Source organism: Lissotriton helveticus, chromosome 11, assembly GCF_964261635.1.
Source record: "Lissotriton helveticus chromosome 11, aLisHel1.1, whole genome shotgun sequence".
Taxonomy (NCBI): domain Eukaryota; kingdom Metazoa; phylum Chordata; class Amphibia; order Caudata; family Salamandridae; genus Lissotriton; species Lissotriton helveticus.
Genome location: NC_136072.1, coordinates 790,134,061 through 790,154,850, shown reverse-complemented (window position 1 = coordinate 790,154,850; position 20,790 = coordinate 790,134,061). Strand labels below are relative to the sequence as shown.

At 45.3% G+C, this 20,790-nt stretch overlaps 1 protein-coding gene across 2 annotated transcripts in view; it reads right to left on the bottom strand.

Moving 5' to 3' along the window:
- Positions 1-20,790, bottom strand: part of AEBP1 (AE binding protein 1) — a 237,258-nt gene that overhangs the window by 107,516 nt on the left and 108,952 nt on the right. For both annotated transcript variants that reach the window (XM_078666750.1, XM_078666749.1), the window contains exons 8-10: positions 11,984-12,085; positions 6,191-6,256; positions 3,358-3,459 (exon numbers count right to left, since the gene is read on the bottom strand). In XM_078666750.1, coding sequence (XP_078522876.1) covers positions 3,358-3,459; positions 6,191-6,256; positions 11,984-12,085 — 270 coding nt within the window. The remainder of the gene's footprint in view (positions 1-3,357; positions 3,460-6,190; positions 6,257-11,983; positions 12,086-20,790) is intronic.

Below are 20,790 nucleotides of genomic sequence, written 5' to 3'. Positions count from 1 at the left end.
CACATCTGAGCATACCCGTCCCACTCGAGTTGACAAATGCAAAAACAACAGTTGATGGACAGAATGCAGAACAATGTCATACATTCACCCCAGTACAGAGATCTGAGCCTAAATCCATTGTTTCTTTTGCTCACCACACCAACCCAGTTCAGACATGGACATATCTGAACTGTGCAGCCCGAACTGCCAAGCCATGTCTTCCCTGGACCAGAATCAAGCATCCTAGGAACGGTTTCTGGCTATCAGCCGTCATCAGCCAGGATAGCTTGACTCCAGTGGTGTGGAGAGCACAGGACTCACGTCTGAGCATACCTGTCCCACTCAGCTATCCTGGCTGATGACGGCTGATAGCCAGAAACCGGTCGTAGGATGCTTGATTCTGGTCCAGGGAAGACATGGCTTGGCAGTTCGGGCTGGACTGCTCCCATGAGGCACAGGGTCAAAACTGATTTGCATATGTCCATGTCTGAACTGGGTTGGTGTGGTGAGCAAAAGAAACAATGGATTTAGGCTCAGATCTCTGTACTGGGGTGAATGTATGACATGGTTCTGCATTCTGTCCATCAACTGTTGTTTTTGCATTTGTCACCCTGAGTGGAATGGGTATGCTCAGACGTGAGTCCTGTGCTCTCCACACCACTGGAGTCAAGCTATCCTGGCTGATGGCAGCTGATAGCCAGAAACCGGTCCTGGAGGAGGGCGGTGTCAGAGGAACGGTATTGAGATAGTTCACCTCCTTCTTAAACACCCATCTGCAAACCATATGGTCCCCTCCTTCTGCCGCAGACATCCCTCCCATGAATGTTGGAGTTCCACAGGGCTCAATTCTGAGCCTAACTTTGTTCAACCTGTATATGGATCTCTTGCACTCCTTGCCGAGAAGTACGGTGACAAAATAGTATCGTATGCGGACAACACTCAATTGTTGTTCACTTATGAGAAGGGTGCTGAGTTCAAACGCGATGCGATCAACACTTGTCTCTCAGAGGTATTCACTTGGCTTAGACAAAACCAACTGAAGTGCAACTCTGAAAAGTCAGAGATTATCTTCTTTGGCTCAAGCCCTTGTGAAGCATGGCACAATTGGTGGCAAGACATGTCTCCCCTCTCATCTAGAGTTACTACTGTGAAAAATCTCGGGGTCAAATTGGATGCTGCCCTCTCGATGAAGGCTCAGATTCAATCGGTGGCCGGGACCTGTTTTGGGGTATTGAGAATGCTGAGAAATGTTCTCCCCCTGCTCCCAGTCCCTCACAGAAAGACGGTAGTCCAGGCCTTGGTGGTCTCGAGACTAGACTACGTAAACTCCCTGTACCTTGGCCTCCCAGATTACTTACTTAGCCATCTGCAGATGGTCCAGAATGTGGCAGCCAGGGCTATCTTTTTGGCAGGTCCTAGGACAGACAGGACCCATCTTCTGTCTTCCTTGCACAGCCTTCCAGTTCAGAAACAAATCCATTTGAGGGCATTGGTTTTGGTTTTCAAAGCCTTTCACAAAATAGGGGCCCTCTACCTTAGGGAAAGATTTCAATACTATATACCTCAACGTACCTTGAGGTAATCTACTCAGCTTCTGACCTCTACTCCTAAGGTCTTGCTGTCCCGGGTAGGGGGAAGATCCTTTCAAGTGGTGGCCTCTCGTTTGTGGAACAGTCTATCTCTCTTTCTGAGACAGGCACAGGACCTCCTCACCTTCAGGAGGAAATTAAAGACTTGGCTTTTCCAACTTTAGGCTCCGGACGGCTTTCTGCATGGGGTGTTTTCTCTGATGCTGTTACATGGTTTTTCTCTTTAGCGCCGAGACACTCCTGGGAGTAGCCGAGTGCTCTGTAAATTCCAAATAACATAACATAACAGGTGTGGGAGCACCTAATATGTAATAGACAGCCGGACCAGCCACGTGGTGGATGCAGATCAAGTGAAGGCATGTAGAATTTGACTCACAGTAGGCTGTTCGAGGGGGCTATCAATTTCATCTAGCGGCTGATGCCTACGCGAGTCTTGGCAAGTGACCAGTTTTTCTTAAACACTTTGTTCTCCAGAAACAACCTAGGGGCATTAGTAACTATGAGCCCTTGAGGTGTCAAGTTTCCTCATAGATATTCAGTGAGGATTGCAGCATGTATCATCGTACGTATGTGTTGTCTCTTACAGATTGGATAGTTTACCCCATTCGTTTGATTGGTTAGGGGTAGGTAAGGGATTGGTCTCTATTAGACTGGGTGTCTGAAGTATGGACTGTATCATGGTATCGTCAAATGTTAGGCCTGCAGTATCTGCTGTCATTTTGTCTAAATAGCATTTGGTAGTAAACTTGTATGTTGGTGAACCACAAGTTGCATAAAAAAGATCCTCAGCCTACTGGCTGTGCTATAATAGTCTCCACACACTGGATCAACAGGGATCTAGAAAAGCCAAGTAGTACTGATCCCTGATAAACGTGAAACTATGACTGTACTTTGATTTTCAGCAAGACGAACCCCTAAGAATTACACAGGTCGTCATCAGCCTGACCACCCTAATCCTGTGGTGGCCAGTATAAACACATTTTCATATTTTCAATCACGTATACGCACTGTTGCAGAGTGACTATTTAACACTAAGGTCCTGACGAATGCCGCTGGATCCCTGTAAGGGACCAATCTTTGGCAGAAACATGTTGACCCTCAAGAGGGATATATTCAATTAATTCCCAGTCATCTTTTTAACCTTGTCCCTGAGGCCACCCAATAAAGATTTAGTGGACCCCTTGAGATAACTTTAGTCACCATGAATGCCACATCGTTTTGCACTCTGCTCCTCATTCACCTTCTTTCACCGCTCATCTTGAGAAAACACCTTAGCTCCTCCCCTAGGGGAGTTGTAGCCCACACTTCGGTTGAGGAGGGAACCCATATGATGAAGTATGTCACCTCATGATGAGTGAGGGTTCTTGCCCTGAAAGGATTTCTCCCTTTTCTATTTCTTTTGCTCTGATATCACGCTACATCTACCTTTTTCACTACTAGCCAGTTGTACTTTGTGTGGTTTTCAGAATTACTTTTGGAATCAGGACTACTTGTCTTTCTAGATCCCTGTTGATCCAGTGTGGAGACTGAGGGTTTTCACACTGCATTCGGCAGCCTTGGTCCCAGCAGTTTGTGTTCCCTCAGTACAGTGTGTGAGAAGACATTTCACTGTGTACTCATGTATGAGCTGCAGCCTCTGCAGGGGTGCATGCCGAGATGGTGGGTGGGGAGGGAAACAGGTGTGTCCATGGCACAGGCATTAGAATAGCTAGTCACACTGACCTGGTATTGTTATGACTACCCCTTTACACACCTCTGACCCTGGAGAGGGGGCTCACCCAGTACTCACATGGCTTAGGTCGCTCAGGTGCCTTTTCTTCCACTTTAGGTCTCTCAGGTTCAGGTTTGCTTGGGATGCGGGGTGGCTTTTTCCCCCGGCGACGAGACCCGTCTGAAATGAGAGAAAAGTAACAGAGCATGTTTAGGAACAAGCCTGCACTGAGATCTGTTAACAACTGATTCTTGTAAAGATATGTGTGGGAAAATATGAGCAGGGAATGGATCAACCTTAGCTGTAGAGTCAGGGGTGTAGCTTTGTCAGTGAGATTGGGGGTGTGAACTTCAGATATTCCAACAATCAAGCTGACATTTAATGTTAAATACATTATACGAGGAGGGTGCATGAGGAGGGCTTAAAGGGCAATGGAAAGGGAGAGGAATGCAGATTTGTAGGGTTAGTAAGTTAGAAAAAAAGTAGATTTTGTAAAAGTAGCCAACATTTTTAAGACTTTCAAAACAGAGAGAGAAGTGTGTGTGCATTTTTGTTTATGCATATGTAAAAGTTCCTGATGAAATCCAACGGACACCCAGTGGTTGAGATACACGACGTGCCCATACTTGTTTAATTTAAAGAAAACAGTTCCCCTACTTTCTGTGAAAAGAGAACCGTCCCAGGACGGTTGATTCCGGCAGCTGAAATGCTTCAGCTGAAGTGCAAGGCAGGAAGTCTCCTGTGTTGTGAAACTGAGGGAGGGGCAAACAGCTAAACAAGCCTTCTTGCCAGGGTGCCTGTCTGAAAGAAGTGTAAATGCACATAACTGGCCAATCTGCAAATGAAAAGGGAGCTCAGATGCCGGTATTGGCTTTAATTGATTGAATCAGTTGTCGCTTCCTGATGACACAGATTTATTCTTTTTGAGTGGTCTTGGAAAGGAGTTACCAGCTGAGCTGTGAAGTGTATGCTTTTTAAAGGGGCATAACACGGGTCTCTGCGCCGGAGAGGCCTGTGTTCACCCCTAACTATTCTCCACTGCTCCAAACAAGATTCATTTCTGTGGTCCTCTAGTTACAGACACGGACCTTTGTAGTGCAGTAACTAATCGAGGTTTCAAGTACGATAGGGCATTTCTCACTGATTAAGTTAACTTGCTTTTATTTTACATTTAAGCTGTCTGTGTTTTTTATATGCACATACATGAAGGTGAAAGACTGAAAAATGTTACATGATATTTTGTTTTTTTGTCACACCTTTGGCCAAACCCCACGGTTACTCGACCCGCCCTGTTGTGCATAGCATTACAGTTCCCTTACTTTTTTTAATGCAGTTCAACCGCTGCAGACACCTCACTACACCTGACCGAAACTACTTGTACCCAACTATTTAACAGAAAATATATTTATTAGGAGGGTGTAACTCTAAAATACCCCCTGCCCTTGAAGCTACACCCCTGTGTAGAGTAAAAGTGCGGTTAGTGGTAGAGGCAGAGAGCAATCAAGGTTGTGGGAGACCGGGAGAACGCTTAGGATGGGAAAGAGAGCGGGAAAATAATAGGAAAGTAATAGTAAGAGACTCTTTAAGACAGAGGGGGAAATTAAAAGTGAGATAAAAACAAAGAGCCAACAGAGAAAGAGAAAAAGGGACATTGGTAAAGAGAGCAATAGAGAAAGAAAGAGAAGTGTAAAAAGAAATAAACAAGGCAGCAGGGCTTTTACATTTAAGCAGCTAACATCCTCGGGAAACGACCAGTACAACGCAGTCATTACAAAGCACTACCTCTACAACGCAGTCATTACAACGCAACCGCATTTACATTGCATGCCTTTACAATGCATGCCATTACAATGCATGTCACCACAACGCATGCCATTACAATGCATACCAATACAACGCCTGCCATTACCACACATTATAAGGTAAGTAATGGGTATTTTTTAGTTTTAGGGTGGGTATGGGTTTTTGGGTACATGGGGATAGTATTTTTACCCCTACACTATCCAACACTTACCCTACTGTTGCACTCGCTGGAGTGGATATAGTAATTTTTACCCCTACACTATCCAACACTTACCCTACTGTTGCACTCGCTGGAGTGGATATAGTAATTTTTACCCCTACACTATCCAACACTTAACCTACTGTTGCACTCACTGGAGTGAGAATAGTCATTTTTAGCCCTACACTATCCAACACTTAACCTACTGTTGCACTCACTGGAGTAAGAATAGTCCTTTTTAGCCCTACACTATCCAACACTTACCCCACTGTTACTACAAATGTATTAAGCATTGTAATGGTATGTGTTGTAGTGGTATGCGTTGTAATGGTATGTGTTGTAATGGTAGTTTCTAAAAATACGTTTTAATGGCATGCGTTACAAAATCATTTGTTGTAATGGTAGTTGCGATGTAAAAACCACGTTGTAAAGGCAAGCGTTGTAATTGTTTGCGTTGTAACGTCATATATTCACATCCTCGTATCCATCCAATTGCCCCAACGCTGCTCTAATTTTGGAAAGAGTTGAAGACTCACCTCTTTAATGAACACTAATTCACAGTGCATTACCGTCTGCAGTTCCACTGCCACTCCTGTCACTCATTAATTCTATACTCGTATTTGAAGTTGTGCAGGGCTCGCAGCCTTTTGACTTGATCAGCAGAAATACCACATACATGCACATATACAATCAATAACTGGGGTCATCTTTCCCACAATCTGTGACCCCCAGCATTCGAAACTCATCAGCTTTTCCTTCCAAAAGTAACTGCATTACTGGGGCACAAATACTGGGACGCTGGCAAACTAAAGGGAGGCTGAGCCCTATGAATGATGTCACACCCCATGTAATATAAAAACAGCTATAACCACATTCAGGAGGCAAAACCACACAGGATCAGACACTCACAGTCATCATAGTCCTCATGCTCCAACTCTTCATTGTAGTCCTGCGTCGGCGGCTCTTCAGGCTTCGCTATAGGTAGAAAAACAGAAAGGTCTCCATTAGTGAAGTCCCATCATATTCCTCACTTTTTATTCAAGACTCCAATTCCATTCTGTGCTCACAATCCTCCTTTTGAAGGAAGCACCCGCTCACTGATAACGTGGAACTTTTTCATTCAACATAATACACCAAAGCCTCCCAACAAAAATTATTTAAGACCCCAATTCTATGCTGTGCGTTTTTATTCAACATAATATATCAAAGCACCCCACAAAAACACCATGCCGAGCCACCTCCCTATACAGGTCTGTCCCTTAATCTCAATTCTGATGTGCTTCAGTGTCCTCATTACCTGTCTAATAGGACTCTGCATGGAATTGCTCACCGAAGAAGGTGACAAATCTAGACACAAGTGTTGTTGTTTATGTCCATGCCTAAAGAAAGACCTGGAGCACTTGCAGGTAGATTCATCAAGCATTTTTGCAAGCGCAAACGCTGCGAATCGCAAAATCCAGCCGTTCGCACCTGCAAAAATGGCATTTGAGATTCATCAATGGTTCATGAACTCGCAATTTGAAAAATCGCAATTAATTGCGATTTCTCAAATTGCGATCGCATTTAAGGAATCTCAATTAGAGATTCCTTAAATGCTATTCATGAACCTTTTAAAAATTGCGAAATCGCAATATTGGGCCGCTATTTACCGTAAGTGTAACTTCGTGGTAAATAGCGAAAACTAAGAAAAATGCACTTTAGTGCATTTTTCTAAGTTGGATGTTACACACACACATGTGCGCAACATCAGTCTACATTTACATTTCAGGGGTGCTACAGGGTGTCCTTTGGACACCCCTGGGACCCTTGAAATCGCATCCTTATTTGCGATTAGCAAATTGCTAATCGCAAATAAGGAAGCTGTAGGAATCGCAATTTATTTGCGATTTCTACATTAATCCCGTTTTGCGAGTCTTTAATAGCGATTCCTTAATAATCGCTATTAAGGACTCGCAAAACGGGACATGGATGAATCTGGCCGTTGGTTCCTATACTCAAGGCCATCCCTCCCTCTTTTCACTCACCTGCAGAGAGAGGTGATTAGCAATTCTGTGTATTATTATTTTTTAAATCTAAAATGATTGACTGTAGCATGGCAGCTTCTTCTGAATCATTCACTTGTCATTGGCTTTTGTCCCTTTAGGATTCTAGATTCTTCACTTTAGCAGTTTTGCATAGAAGTGTTTAGATATATTCTAGGTGTCACAATGTTCTATGAAGGAACGGGTTGGTTCTAATATTACTGCTTACCTGCCTAAATTGTGACAACATTATAGATTCCACTCTTTGACATTCCTCAACAGATCCTGTTGCCTATTGTTAGTTCTACTTTGTGGTTGGGCTTTGGCAGGTTCAATGTTCAACAACTTTTCTTCATGGGTTGACCACATGTGGAGTAGGTTATAGGCACGCTAACTTCCTACAAACTCGCTTTGGCATTAAGTTCTGATCAGGCTTTGGCTGGTTGTTGGTGTTGCAATGTTCTATGCAGGGTGAGGTGAACTTTTTGGTTTTCTTACACTTCTAGAAGACCTCAAGCAAGTTACAGTTGTCCGACCTCTATACAAGCTTACTTGTGGTTCCTCGTTACTAGTTTCTTCTGTTTGGACTTTGAGAGGCTCAGAGAGACAAACTATTCTATGGGTGTGACGGATTCTTTATCAGTGACTAGGTTATACATTATAGGTGTCTCACCCCAATGCAAGTTCTTAAGTGTCTCCTTCTCTTTGGTTATTTCTCTCCCTGGACAGCCTCTGGCAAGTTCTGTGGCTCATCCAGTTTTCCATGTGGTCTTTTGGAGCACTGGAACAGGTTCTACGTATCTCACTAGTCTGACTACTCTCAATTGAAATGATGGCTTCCTCTTGCTTCACTCCTCTCTTCTGCCTCCATGTTCCCTGTTCTCCATCTTCTCTTCCCACTCTTTGCTGCCTGTTCACTTTCTTCTCTTCAGAATTGGTTGGGGTTGGGTATTGTACTTTCATTTCATTGCATGCATTGGGGTCTCTCTCTATAAACACTCAAGGACACAATGTAAGTATTAAATAGAGAACAAAGAAGGTTGACATATATATTCTGTACTATTCCATAAAATAGGAAACATTTTCCTTCATCTTCTATCAAGAGGCACAAGTAGGCACTGTGTTTAGGTACATCTGCAGTGAATATATTCTACCTGTTTTCCTTCAATAAAGTATACAAAAAAGTGAAGAATGGAATGCTTGAATTAATCTCAGCCACTGGTAATTACTCGAGGCGCATCGAACAATCCATTGGTATTTTGCACAACATGTCGCCTGAATTTGGACCCACCTACTTGCAAATCAGTCTTGACCCTGCTCCGATCGGAATAGTTCAGCCTGAACTGCCAAGCCACGTCCTCCCTGAACCAGAACACAACCAACTCAGGATCGGTTTCGCCCAAGTCATGGGCTCATCAGCCGGGTACACCTTGGTTCCAGTTACACAGCGTGCACAGGACCACTTCTGGGCATACCAGTCACACAGAATACGGGCATAATATTGAGAAAAAAATATCGAGATGCAGAAATATTGAGTTGTAAATATCGTGATGCACAAATATTTTGTGCAAAAATATTGTTGACAAAAATATCAATTTTCTAAGGTAAATAATATTGATGAAAAAAATATCTATGTTGTTGATATTGTTTACAAAAATATCTACTTTTTTAATATTGATGTTAAAAATATCTATGTTGTTAATATCATATGCAAATATAATGTTGTTAATAATATTGTTTTTAAATTATTTCTATCTATTTTAGTATATATTTTAATTGTATATGTTATAAATTGTTTGTTTAATTATTGTTATTTTTTTACTAAAGATTGTGCATTTTGTTGTTGTTTTTAAATGTAATTTAATAGTTTTGTGTCAATTGTGGGGTTTATAGAGATACAAGGTGGGAAGTAAATTAATTATAAATAATTATGAATTCATTTTTAAGTCATATTAATTGTTTAATTGATAGGTATGTACATTTTGTAATTAATTTGTCTACGTTAAGATTTAGGTGTGGGTTGTGGGTTTGTAGGGCTATAGAGTGGAAAGTAATTTAATTATAATTAATTAATAATTAATTTGTAGTTATTATCAATTATTTATTTGATAATTAGTTATGTAAATTATGGTAGCAAATACATTTTGTTATTTATATTATTGGTGCAGGTTGTGGTTTTTGTAGGTGTTTAGGGTGGGAAGGAAATCAATTATAATAATTATTAATTAATGGAGTTTCTTGCAGTTTTTACATGCCAAATATTTTCATGGTTTAAGTCGTGCACAGGCTCTTAACTTCAAGAACATCTGACTCTTGGCTCGGCTCTCTCTAATAATGAATCACTACATTGCAAAGGAAGGAGAGGGCTGCTAGCTCAGTCTCCATGGAACATGGGCAGAGTAAGGCTGGTCTGCATTATATTGCGCTCCAACTAAAAAGACCTCGCATGTTCAGTGATCTGCAAGAGCAGCTGGGCCTTTGCCAATAGATCGATTCAAACGGGCGACCCCCAATTTTTGAAGCCAAAATATGGCTTTATTTCGGCTGCCTCCCGTCTAAAATTGCCTCTGCTTCAATAGAAGTCAATGGGGGACATATAATCTCCTGATTATTTCTTTAAAGTCTCCCACATTCATCTTGTAAAATGTTGGCCTGTATGCACATATCAGATTTATTTTCTTGTAGGTGTTGCCTCCCGAAGCCCTGCCGAGTGCCACGTATTTGCGTGATAATCTCCAATGCTTGCAAGGATGCGGAGACTATTAGGTATCTAACATGTGATGCATTATTCTTGGCTGGACTGCAGATGTGCCAGTGGTTTGCAGGCATGAGCATGGAATGTTCTCAGATTGCAGACACAGCCTCATCAAAAATGTTCCCCTTCTCTGGTGGCAGGAGAGGATGCTCAGTCCAAGATTCCACTGGAGTTTCTGAGTGACGTCACAGTAGAGGTGGGTGAGGTTACAAAATAACAGGGAGATCCGAACCAAGGGTCTGGCTTGGATTTTAAAACCCATTCACGGCCGAGCACTGGAAATGTTTACTATGTAAATCATATAACAAACATCATTTAACAAAGATTGATAAAATATGACCACGCCTCTTCAAAACTAAAAAAATTGTTTCCACACATGGACCATTCATAGGTCACCTTATAGCACTGCACTGATACTTATTGAAAGTTATAGTTTTTAAGTATGGACCATTACTGAACTAAGAGGCAAGACGGTTGTCAGGTAAATCCTGTACAAGGCCCAGATTGTTATAGAGCAACATTACAGTCAAACACAATCAAATCAAAGGAAATATGCTTTGCATCACTAGTATTATGAACTGACATATTTGAAAGTGCCCTTTTAAGCGATTATGAAAAGGAGTTTTGTTGAAATTAAATATTTCCCTAAAATCATGCAATTTAAACGGGTGCGCCGGGATTTTCTGGTTTCACTTTGTACAAACCAGCCATTTAACGGCCCTCTGTTTGTATTTCTTTTTTATGTAGATTTTTTTTTTTACTTCTTTGTGCATTTTTGTGCAGATTTTATAAAGTTCGAATGAGAACCAAAGGAATTTGAGCCTTTACTTGAGCACCAGTTATACATCACACCAGATCACATTCATTTTTTAAAGGCACTGGGACATTAAGTGATTTGCCCAGAATCATAGTATAATGAGCCGACGCTGAGACTCAAACCTGGTTCCCCAGTTCCAAAGTCAGTAGCTCTGGCATAATGTCACATTCTGGGTAGAAGTAGGGTGGCAAGCAGAAGACACTTGCAGGCTCGGCTCGTTATGTGCTCGAGGTTCCAACAGGACCTCAAGCTGAGCCGGACCCAGGCTTCAGGCTCAGCTCGGCTTTCAAGTGGCTCACCCACCTCTAGTCACATGCCTTCTTAGAGTTCCCCTAAGCTCCAAAGCTTGCCTTGGTAAAGAGATCTGACAGCGTGGACACACTTGAGGGGGTCCTAATTCAGCCTAAGGCTCCGCTCGCTGACTTTTTCTCCCTCCGCCTGCCACATACAGTGCAGAGTTCCGAAATACTCAGCGGCACGGAGTTTTCTCTTTGCTCGCACTCACCAATGTTCAGTTGCCAAGTGTGAGAGAGCAACATCTTACTCCAGACCACCTCCTGGTGAGATTTCTCAACGCGGGGGTCGTGGATGGTCACTACCACTTGTGCTGAGAAACTGTCCGTTCGTGTTGAGGAAGCTGCCGCTTGAGTAGAACATCTACTTGAGCGTCAGACAGAAGCAGTCACCTCTTAAGATGTGAGTGGTGCCATTTGCACTGATTTTACAGTGTGGGAGAAACACCAGGCACTAAAAAGTAGCGTGAAAGTTATAACATAGCACTTCGCTGCATGCGGAATTCCGCAAACTTCGCCCAGGCCTAGGCCTATGAATATCTGAGAGATATGGTAGACTGAGGTTTTCCTCACCGCATTCTGCAGCCTTGGTCCCAGCATTTTGTGTTGCCTCAACTGTTTGTGAAGGGTCTTACCCATGTACTTCTGTATGAGCTGCAGCCTCTGCAGGGGTGCATGCCGGGTTGAGAGGCGGGGAGGGAGACCGGTGCATCCGTGGTGCAGCCATTAGAATAGCTAGTCACACTGACCTGGCCTCGCTCTGACTACCCCTTTACACACCGCTGACCCTGGAGAGGGGGCTCACCCAGTACTCACATGTCTTGGGTCGCTCAGGGTCCTTTTCTTCCACTCTTGGTTTCTCTGTTTTAGGTTTGCTTGGGATGCGGGGTGGCTTTTTCACCCGCCGACGTGACCCGTCTGATAATGAGAGAAAATAAAAGAGTATGTTAAGTAACAAGCATGCACTGAGAAGATCTGTGAACAACTGATTCTTGTAAAGATATGTGTGGGGAAAATATAAGCAGGGAATGGATCAACCTTAGCTGTAGAGTCAGGGGTGTAGCTTTGTCAGTGAGATTGGGGGTGTGAGCTTCAGATATTCAAAAAATAACACTGACATTTAATGTTAAATACATTATACAAGGAAGGCGCATGAGGAGGGCTTAAAGGGCAATGTAAAGGGAGAGGAATGCAGATTGGTGTGGTTAGGAAGTTAGAGAAAACAGTAGATTTTGTAAAAATAACCAACATTTTTAAGTCTTTCAAAAGAGAGAGGGAAGTGTTTGTGTGTGTTTTTGTTTGTGTATATGTAAACATTCTTGATAAAATCCAACAGAGACCCAGTGGTCGAAGTGCATGGGATCGGAGGTACACGACGTGCCCATACTAAAGAAAATAGATCCCCTACTTTTTGTGAAAAGAGAACCGTCCCAGGACGGTTGATTCCGGCAGCTGAAATGCTTCAGCTGAAGTGTAAGGCAGGGAGTCTCCTGTGTTGTGAAACTGAGGGAGGGGCAGCCAGCTAAACAAGCGTTTTTGCCACGTTGCCTGCCTAAAAGAAATGTAAATGTGCATGACTGGTCGTTGACGCTTCCTGATGACACAATGTATTCTTTTTGAGTGGTCTTGGAAAGGACTTACCAGCTGATCAGTGAAGTGTGTGTTTTTAAAGGGGCCTGTGTTAACCCCTAACTATTCCCCACTGCTCCAACCAAAATTCAATTCTGTGGCCCTCTGGTTTCAGACAAGTACCTCTGCAGTACATTAATTAATAGAGATTTCATAAAGTACAATTGCACATTTCCCACTGATTAAATTAACTTGCTTTTATTTTACATTTAAGCTGTGTATTATTTTATATGCACATACCTGAAGGTGAAAGACCAAAAAAAGTTACAGGAGGTTCTGTTTTTTTGTCACATCTTCGACCCCGCCCCACACTTACTCGCCCGCCCTGTTGTGTACAGCATCACAGTTAACTTACTTCTTTTTAATGCACTTTAACCACTACAGACAACTCACCACACCTGACTGAAACCACTTGTACCCAAATGTTTATCAGAAAATATATTTATGAGGGGGGTGTAACACCAAAACACCCCCTGCCCAGAAACTAAGCACTTATGTAGAGTAAAAGTGCGGTTAGTGATAAGTGCAGGGAGGAATCAAAAGTGTGGGACACCGAAAGAACTCTGAGAATGGGAAATTGAGTGGGATATGAGAAAATAATAGGAAAGGAAATAGTAAGAGACTTTTTAAGAAGAGGGAAATTAAAAGTTAGAGGAAACAAGGAGCCAACAAAGAAAGAACAAGCATTAGAAATGCAATCGGGCTCGGATTTATTTGAGTTTGAGCTAATGGCATTGTAAATGGTAATGTATTTTTGCTAAGTGTTATGGAGTGTGTTAATATGGTGGTGGTGGTAGTGGTAGTACTGGTGGCGGTGGTACTGGTAGTACTGACGGTGGTGGTAGTACTGTTGGTGGTGGTAGTGGTAGTACTGGTGGCTGTAGTAGTGGTAGTACTGGTGGCTGTAGTAGTGGTAGTACTGGTGGTGGTAGTACTGGTAGTACTGATGGTGGTAGTACTGGTAGTACTGGTGGTGGTGGTGGTACTGGTAGTGGTAGTACTGGTGGTGGTGGTACTGGTAGTACTGGTGGTGGTGGTACTGGTAGTGAGGTGGTGGTACTGGTAGTGGTAGTACTGTTGGTGGTAGTACTGGTGGTGGTAGTACTGGTAGTGGTGGTACTGGTGGTGGTGGTACTGGTAGCGGGAGTACTGGTGGTGGTGGTACTGGTAGCAGTAGCATTGGTGGTGGTGGTACTGCTGGCCGTAATACTGGTAGTGGTAGTACTGGTGGTGGTGGTACTGGTGGTGGTAGTACTGGTGATGGTAGTGGTACTGGTTGTGGTAGTACTGGTAGTGGTAGTACTGGTGGTCGTGGTACTGGTAGTACTGGTGGTGGTGGTAGTGGTAGTACTGGTGTCTGTAGTACTGGTAGTACTGGTGGTGGTGGTGGTACTGAAAATAATACGTTCTTAGGAACTGCTGGAGCTTTAGGACCCTATCCCTCTCCCACATTACCAAATGCCATCAGTTTAATTAAGCCAATCATACGATGCCACCCAATAGAAAAGAGCAACAGCAAAGCAATTAAAAAATGTAGCATAACAAACAGAACTGTCGCCATTAAAAATGCTCGATTTACGGTAGCATCTTACCAGCATATGCTTCTAAGCATCAATTAAACTCCCCGTGCCTAATAAATGTAGCTTGGTTTAATTTAATATCATCTACTACCTTCAGATCGACTTCACGCTACATAAAACTGCAAACACCAAATAATAGTCGGAAAAAAATGATTTTGACACTAAGACAGACTACGCACGCACCTACACTTCCCTGCTTCACAAATGACCTGGTTGTGCAATGACTCCAAAAAATGACACAAAACGGGAAGCTGTGAAAACCACTCGCACTCGGCACAAGGCACGGAGCAAGAAACGTTCCCGTCTTAAGAATCTTCTTGTCTGCACCAGGCTGTGATGCACACCAGACAAATGTTGTGCTTTGCATGGCGCGCGCGCCCACCAAACGCACTGCAGAATGGTGAACGCGCCCACAGCTTCTGGATTCCATTACAGCACCTCCCTGACAGCTCCTAATGGATATTTATGGACGGCCGTGCGCATAACCGCACAGAATATGCCAACAATGGCGACCGGAAATAACATGTAGCCTATCGCGTCAAGGCTACTAAAAAGACAGCACAGCGAAGACGAATCACTATGCAGATGCCAAACAAAATGACTGAAAAAGCTCGCGCACTGAGGAATTTATCCGGCACAAAACAGAATACCCTTTACAATACGGCTCGCAGCTCCGCCCCACTTCTGACGAAGTGGTGACGTCGCCGAGCCCGTAAAAAAAAGGGACAATAGCAAAGAAGGTGATAGAGAAAGAAAGAGAAATGTAAAAAGAAAAAAACAAGGCAGCAGTCTTTTACATCTAAGTAGCCAACATCCTCATATCCATCCAGACCACCCCAACCCTGCTCTAATTTAGGAAAGAGGTGAAGACTCATCTCTTTAATGAACATTAAATCACAGTGCATTAACGTCTACAATTCTACTACCACTCCTGTCACTGGTTAATTGTATGCTCGTCTTTGACTTGATTTGCAGAAATACCACATACATGCACACATACAACAGAAGACTGTAAAAAGGGGCAAGAAGATGAACGTGAAGAATGGGATATGGTTGAGCACAACATGCGAAGACAAAGAGTACAGAAGGGCACAAAAGACAGCAGGCGAGTCAAGGAAGCAGGAAACAGGAAGATGTACCTCGGATGGGGTTCCTGCCCTCAATTCAGAATAATGCGCTCCAACACTATTAGACGTTTTACCACAGTGGGCCTGAGCAATGCTTTCCAACAGTGGCGTAACGAACCTTGAGGGGGCGCCGCTGCAGGGTACGTGAAGGGGCCCCCTCCGGACTCAATCTAGAGCTCCCCAGCAGAACTGCCGTGCTAACAGGGCCCCCTGGAGGGCGAGGGCCTCCCTGCACCGCAGGGCTGCAGGGGCCTGTGTTACGCCCCTGCTTTCCAATGCACCCATTGATCAATCCCAGCAAAGCTGGGTGACTCAGTATTAGTGGTGACCACCAGTGGATTATCATCACTAATGGGCTCATCCACTCTAATATCTTTTCTTCTATCCATTCCAGTGTTTCCAGTGATCACCTCCAATCATAACACAATCCACATAAAGATGATGAATAAATGTTGTGCTGCGTCATCTATTCTCAACACTTGTTCACATCAATCTCCGCCTATGCATCCTACCTGTCCTTCAGACTTCACCAGACTTCATGTAGGTCAAGCCGCAACCAACAACCTTTCAACATGACCCACAAGGGCAGCCAGCTGCAACTTGGAGCAATTCATGGCCTAGTCTGGTTTGCAAAGTGAAATGCAAGCGACACATAAATAGCTGCTTGACATGACAATTCAAATAATAGTGATCCATTATTCACCAAATCTCATTAAGCTAAGCATTCATATTCAGTTGTGTTACTTGTCTAGCTATTTTCCATGTCTGCCACTGAGAGACCACTTCTGGCACAGTAATTGATAGGGAAGTAGAGCAAAACAGAAAAAAAAACAGGAAAGTAATAAGAGTCCAAGGACACAAAAGAAAGAGTGATGGTAGGCTGATGAAAGGGAGGGAAAAATTACAAGGGGTGGGAAGGATGATAAGAAAGGCAGTAGAGAGGGGTGTGGCCTGGTGAGCCACCATGGCAGATGCTGAGAGCGCTTCGTGAAGTCAGGCCTAATCATCTGCCATCATCCTGCCCATGAGCTTCCCTAACCTTCGGGCGCAGACCTAGTGGAGCCTGGAACTAGCACAACTCCATCTGTGTAGGGTGTCGGTGTTGCGGACACTGTGGGCACCAGCGAGCGCCCTGTGAGGAGGTTTCTGCCACGGGGGCCTTTGGCATGACTGTTGATGCACTGCCATAAGGGGCCGGGTGAGGGTTGCCACTACTGTGCGGACCGTTGCCCCAGGAGAGGCGGTGACTGTGGAGTGGCGGCAGAAGAGTTCCAAGGTCCAGAGGAGGCCGAGTAGCAGATTCAAGTGAGCTAGAGTGGCTGCAGCTTCATCAGTGTGTGGTGGTGGGGCCGCAGTTCTCACAGGGACAGGCGAGTGCCTCATAGTGAATCCTAACCGTGGGCCTGACAAGCAGTTACAGAGAGCCACAGAGAGGACCTGAGCGGGGTCTGTGGTCACGGGTAGCCGTTCCCTGAGGAACTTGCAGCAAAGCTGAGCACAACACCTATACGCCCCGAGAGGCGCTGTTGAGTTGGCTGCACCCATGGAGAAGCGGAGACCACGGACAGCAGCAGAAGAGCCTGAGTCCTGAGGAGGTAGGCCCGCTCTGACGGAACTGGGCATCCGATTAGCTACTACTGCAGGGGGCAGATGGCGGTAGGCATGCATGCAGCCCTGCATGCGGGCCTAAAGTCACTAGGGACTGAGATTGCGTGGGCTGTCGACAGTGCATCCTAGGATCTGCAGACCCTTGGCACAGAGCTGAGGCCTGTAAACTGGCCTGCCCAGACTTTACCAGAAGAGCAGTGATAGGGTGTCCCCTCCATATGGCTCCTGGTGGGTGTGCTGTGGACTGGAGTCCGGTGCGTGAGATCCCATTTGGGGGTCTGCATTGTGGCTGGTCCCTGGACTGCAAAAGCGGCCGGGCTAAGCCCCTGTGTGGCTTGCATACCATGGACTAATCAATTCCATGTGCCCGGTTGGCGGCGCACAGACCCAGTTTTGGTGTTGCCGGGTGAGAGGGCGGTCTGGCAAAGCTGTGCTGGAGTGACTGCCTGGCTTGCCATGAGGAGACCGGGGTTCTGACACCTGAGATCTAATTGAACAGGAGGGACCATCTGGAGCCATCATGATGGAAGATAAGCCTGCGCCCCGCAAACAAAGCTGAGCACCATGGACCATTACACAACTGCAAGAATTGGTGCCACTGGTGGATCTGAAGTTGTCGGCACACCCCCTTACAATGCTGCACTGCTGGCAGCCATCACGCAATAACTTGATATGCTAGATGCTAAGATCGGGCGGTGGGATCAGAAGTCACTACTTTGACTGGATTTCCGGAAGGCGGTGGACCACATAACGGAAGCGGAGACCAAGGTGTCAACAGTGGAGGATACTATGGCATTGCTTCAACAAAAAGTTAATAAACTACCTGCGGTTACACAGGAGTTACCTGCATGAGACTCGTCGCAACAACCTGCGCTTCATTGGGTTCCCGGACGGATTCAGGGGTGCATCAATGGAAGCGTTTGTGTCATTCTGGCTGCTATCCATCATGCCTGAAGAGTCCCTGTCTCCTTGCTTTGTGGTTGTTGAGCAGGCACACAGGGCTCTCGTGAAAAAGCCAGACCCGATCAGTAATTTCCAAGTTATTGATTTATTTAGAACAGAGATGCCATCCTCAAATTTGCCTGGGGTCAGGGTAAATTGACACACGATTCACATGCCATTATGATATTCCTGGACTATACTAGGATAGATACCTGGACTGCTCATAGCGAACTCTGGAGGTGGACGGGGATTGCTCCTGTTAGCAATGGGCTATCTCCATCGCGGGAGATTAAATGTTCCCCGGCCGCACCTGACTCCAACATGGCGCCCACGGTGCTGTAGATACAGGAGAGACAGTATCGATCCACTCCAACTGATGACTTTCTTCCTTGTCCACCAGGGAGTCTCCGGATCACCTAAAAACCCTAATCCTGAGAACTGGCTTGTCTCCACAAGGGGCATGAGTATCACTCGGGTCAAGCCAGCGCTATAAAAAAACCTCAAATAAATAAAAAATAGTTCAACAACAGCATTAATCCTACATGGCGGCGAAGCGCAGACGGCGTTCAGTACATGCTGTTATACAATCCATGTATGAGGGTTATATATAAGTCACAGTTCCTGTTCTTCAATACATCTGAATCGGTATTTGCGTGGGCAGATTAAACAGTGCGCCTCCGGCCATATACACCACCTCCGCTGGAATACGAATCCTCCCAAAGTGACAGACGGAATCGTTCAAAGAAGTCCACATTGAAATGTCGGCATCGCTACTGCTCTAACTGGCGATCTCAGGCACAGGGTGAAGATCCATGACATGGACACAAGTTTTGGCTGCAGTGCTGGCTCTGGTTGGGTTCCAGCTTTGGCCTCTGGCCTACATGTTAGGACCATGAATCTGAACTAGTTTGTTTTCATGGGACTTCCAGGCCTGACTGCCCCCCTGGAAGTACATTCCTGAAGCTTCCAGAGACGCATGATTAAGGGGTTGTAAGTTTGGGGAACCATTGGCATGTGGTCCCCCTAGACTCCTGTTGGGGTCCTGGTGGTACACCCGCCACCACAGATATTTCTTGTTTGCTGAGGTATTGAAGTGGAGGGTGGGGAGGGGTTACATTGCCTATTGGGGGTTTGTTGTTGTTATTTTTTAACCTGGCACGGACACAGAAACACTATGACCCTCGGACACTCTGGCTCCACATGGTTTACTCCTTGACCATAGATGGCCGCACAAACATCTGAGGATCGGTCCTGGGGGGTCCAAATCATGACATGGAATGTGGGGGGAATCTTTGACAGAGTTAAACATGGGGCAATTTTAAGGCAGGCCAAGAGGCTTGAGACAGACTTATTGCTGCTACAAGAGACTCGCATGAAGGAAACAAGGGTTCCGTGCCTGGGCGGTTTGAGTTCGATCAGTTTTTCCACTGACGAAGCACAGTGATTGTTATTCACCGCAGGTTTCCCTATAGGCCTACTAGAGTGTGGACGGATTCGGACAGGAGGTATACCCTGGCAACAGGGATGTTGCATGGGGAGTTGCTGACTTTGGGCAGTGTCTACACCCCCCTCCTTGGAGCCAGGTATTTGTCGACAGGGTCCTGCGACTTTGTGGGAACTGCCGGATGGATTATCTATGGTGGTTGGGGACTTGAATCACGTGATGGCGCCGGGGGAGGACAGATAGGGTGTGACCAGGCTCATTCAGGGCTCCGGTGACTCTAAGCTACGCCTCCTGATGTCCTCTTTGGGGTGGACTGATACGTGGAGCGCCTACCACTGAGTGGAACCTAGTTATACCTTCTTCTCTGCGGTCCAAGGGCCTCTCTCCAGGTTGGATTACCTCTTCCTTCCTGGCTCATATGTCCACAGGGTCTCGGCGGTTGCGATTTTGCCATGAGGGTTGTTGAATCATACTTCTGTGTTCTTCACATTGCATATTGGTCCCCATAGGTCCCTATTTTGGTAGCGTATGTCACAGTGGCATCTGTGTAACCCATCGTACAGCTCTGCACTTCACCGGTCACTCACCAAATACCTTTCCTTTACTGTTGCTCCCTACGGGGTGATTTTATGGGAGGCTCTGAAGCCCACATTACCCTGGGTTGACATTCGTTTTTGCACAGGGTAGTGGCGTCGTATAACCAAAAAAGTGGAGGAGTTGGAGGCTCAGCTGTAGGTCCTAGAAGACGAGGTCAGGGAGGGTTGTGGGGCACCGGTCCGGTACTGGTTGCTCTTTTCTCAGCAACAACTGCAGCAACTGCTTTTAGATGAGGCCTGATGGTTTGGCAGGCGGCGTGGAATCAGATATACCAGTGGGGCAACAAGTCTAGTAAAAGACTACACCGCTTGTGTCATGTCGCACAGACATCTGCGCCAGTGCCGTTGCTGCACAATGCTGAGGGTGGGCTGCGGGCCAACCCTCAGTAGGTGGTCTAAGGCCTTTTCAGAGTATTACAAATCCCTCTATGCTCAACGGGAAGTGGCCAAATTGTTGAATTTGTACGTACTATGCCTCCCTGATATGTACAAGGTTCAGTGCGTAAACAGCTTGATGAACCAATCACTGTGGACAGGAGCATTGGCGAGTCTTCACCCGGGCCGGGCTCCAGGACCTAACAGGTTCCTGTGTGAGTTTTTAAAGGCAAACATGCACCAGTTGGGGGCGCACTTGCTGAGGGCGCTGCAGGAGGCTCCTGATATGTCGATATTGCCTTATAATTTGCGACATGCGGAA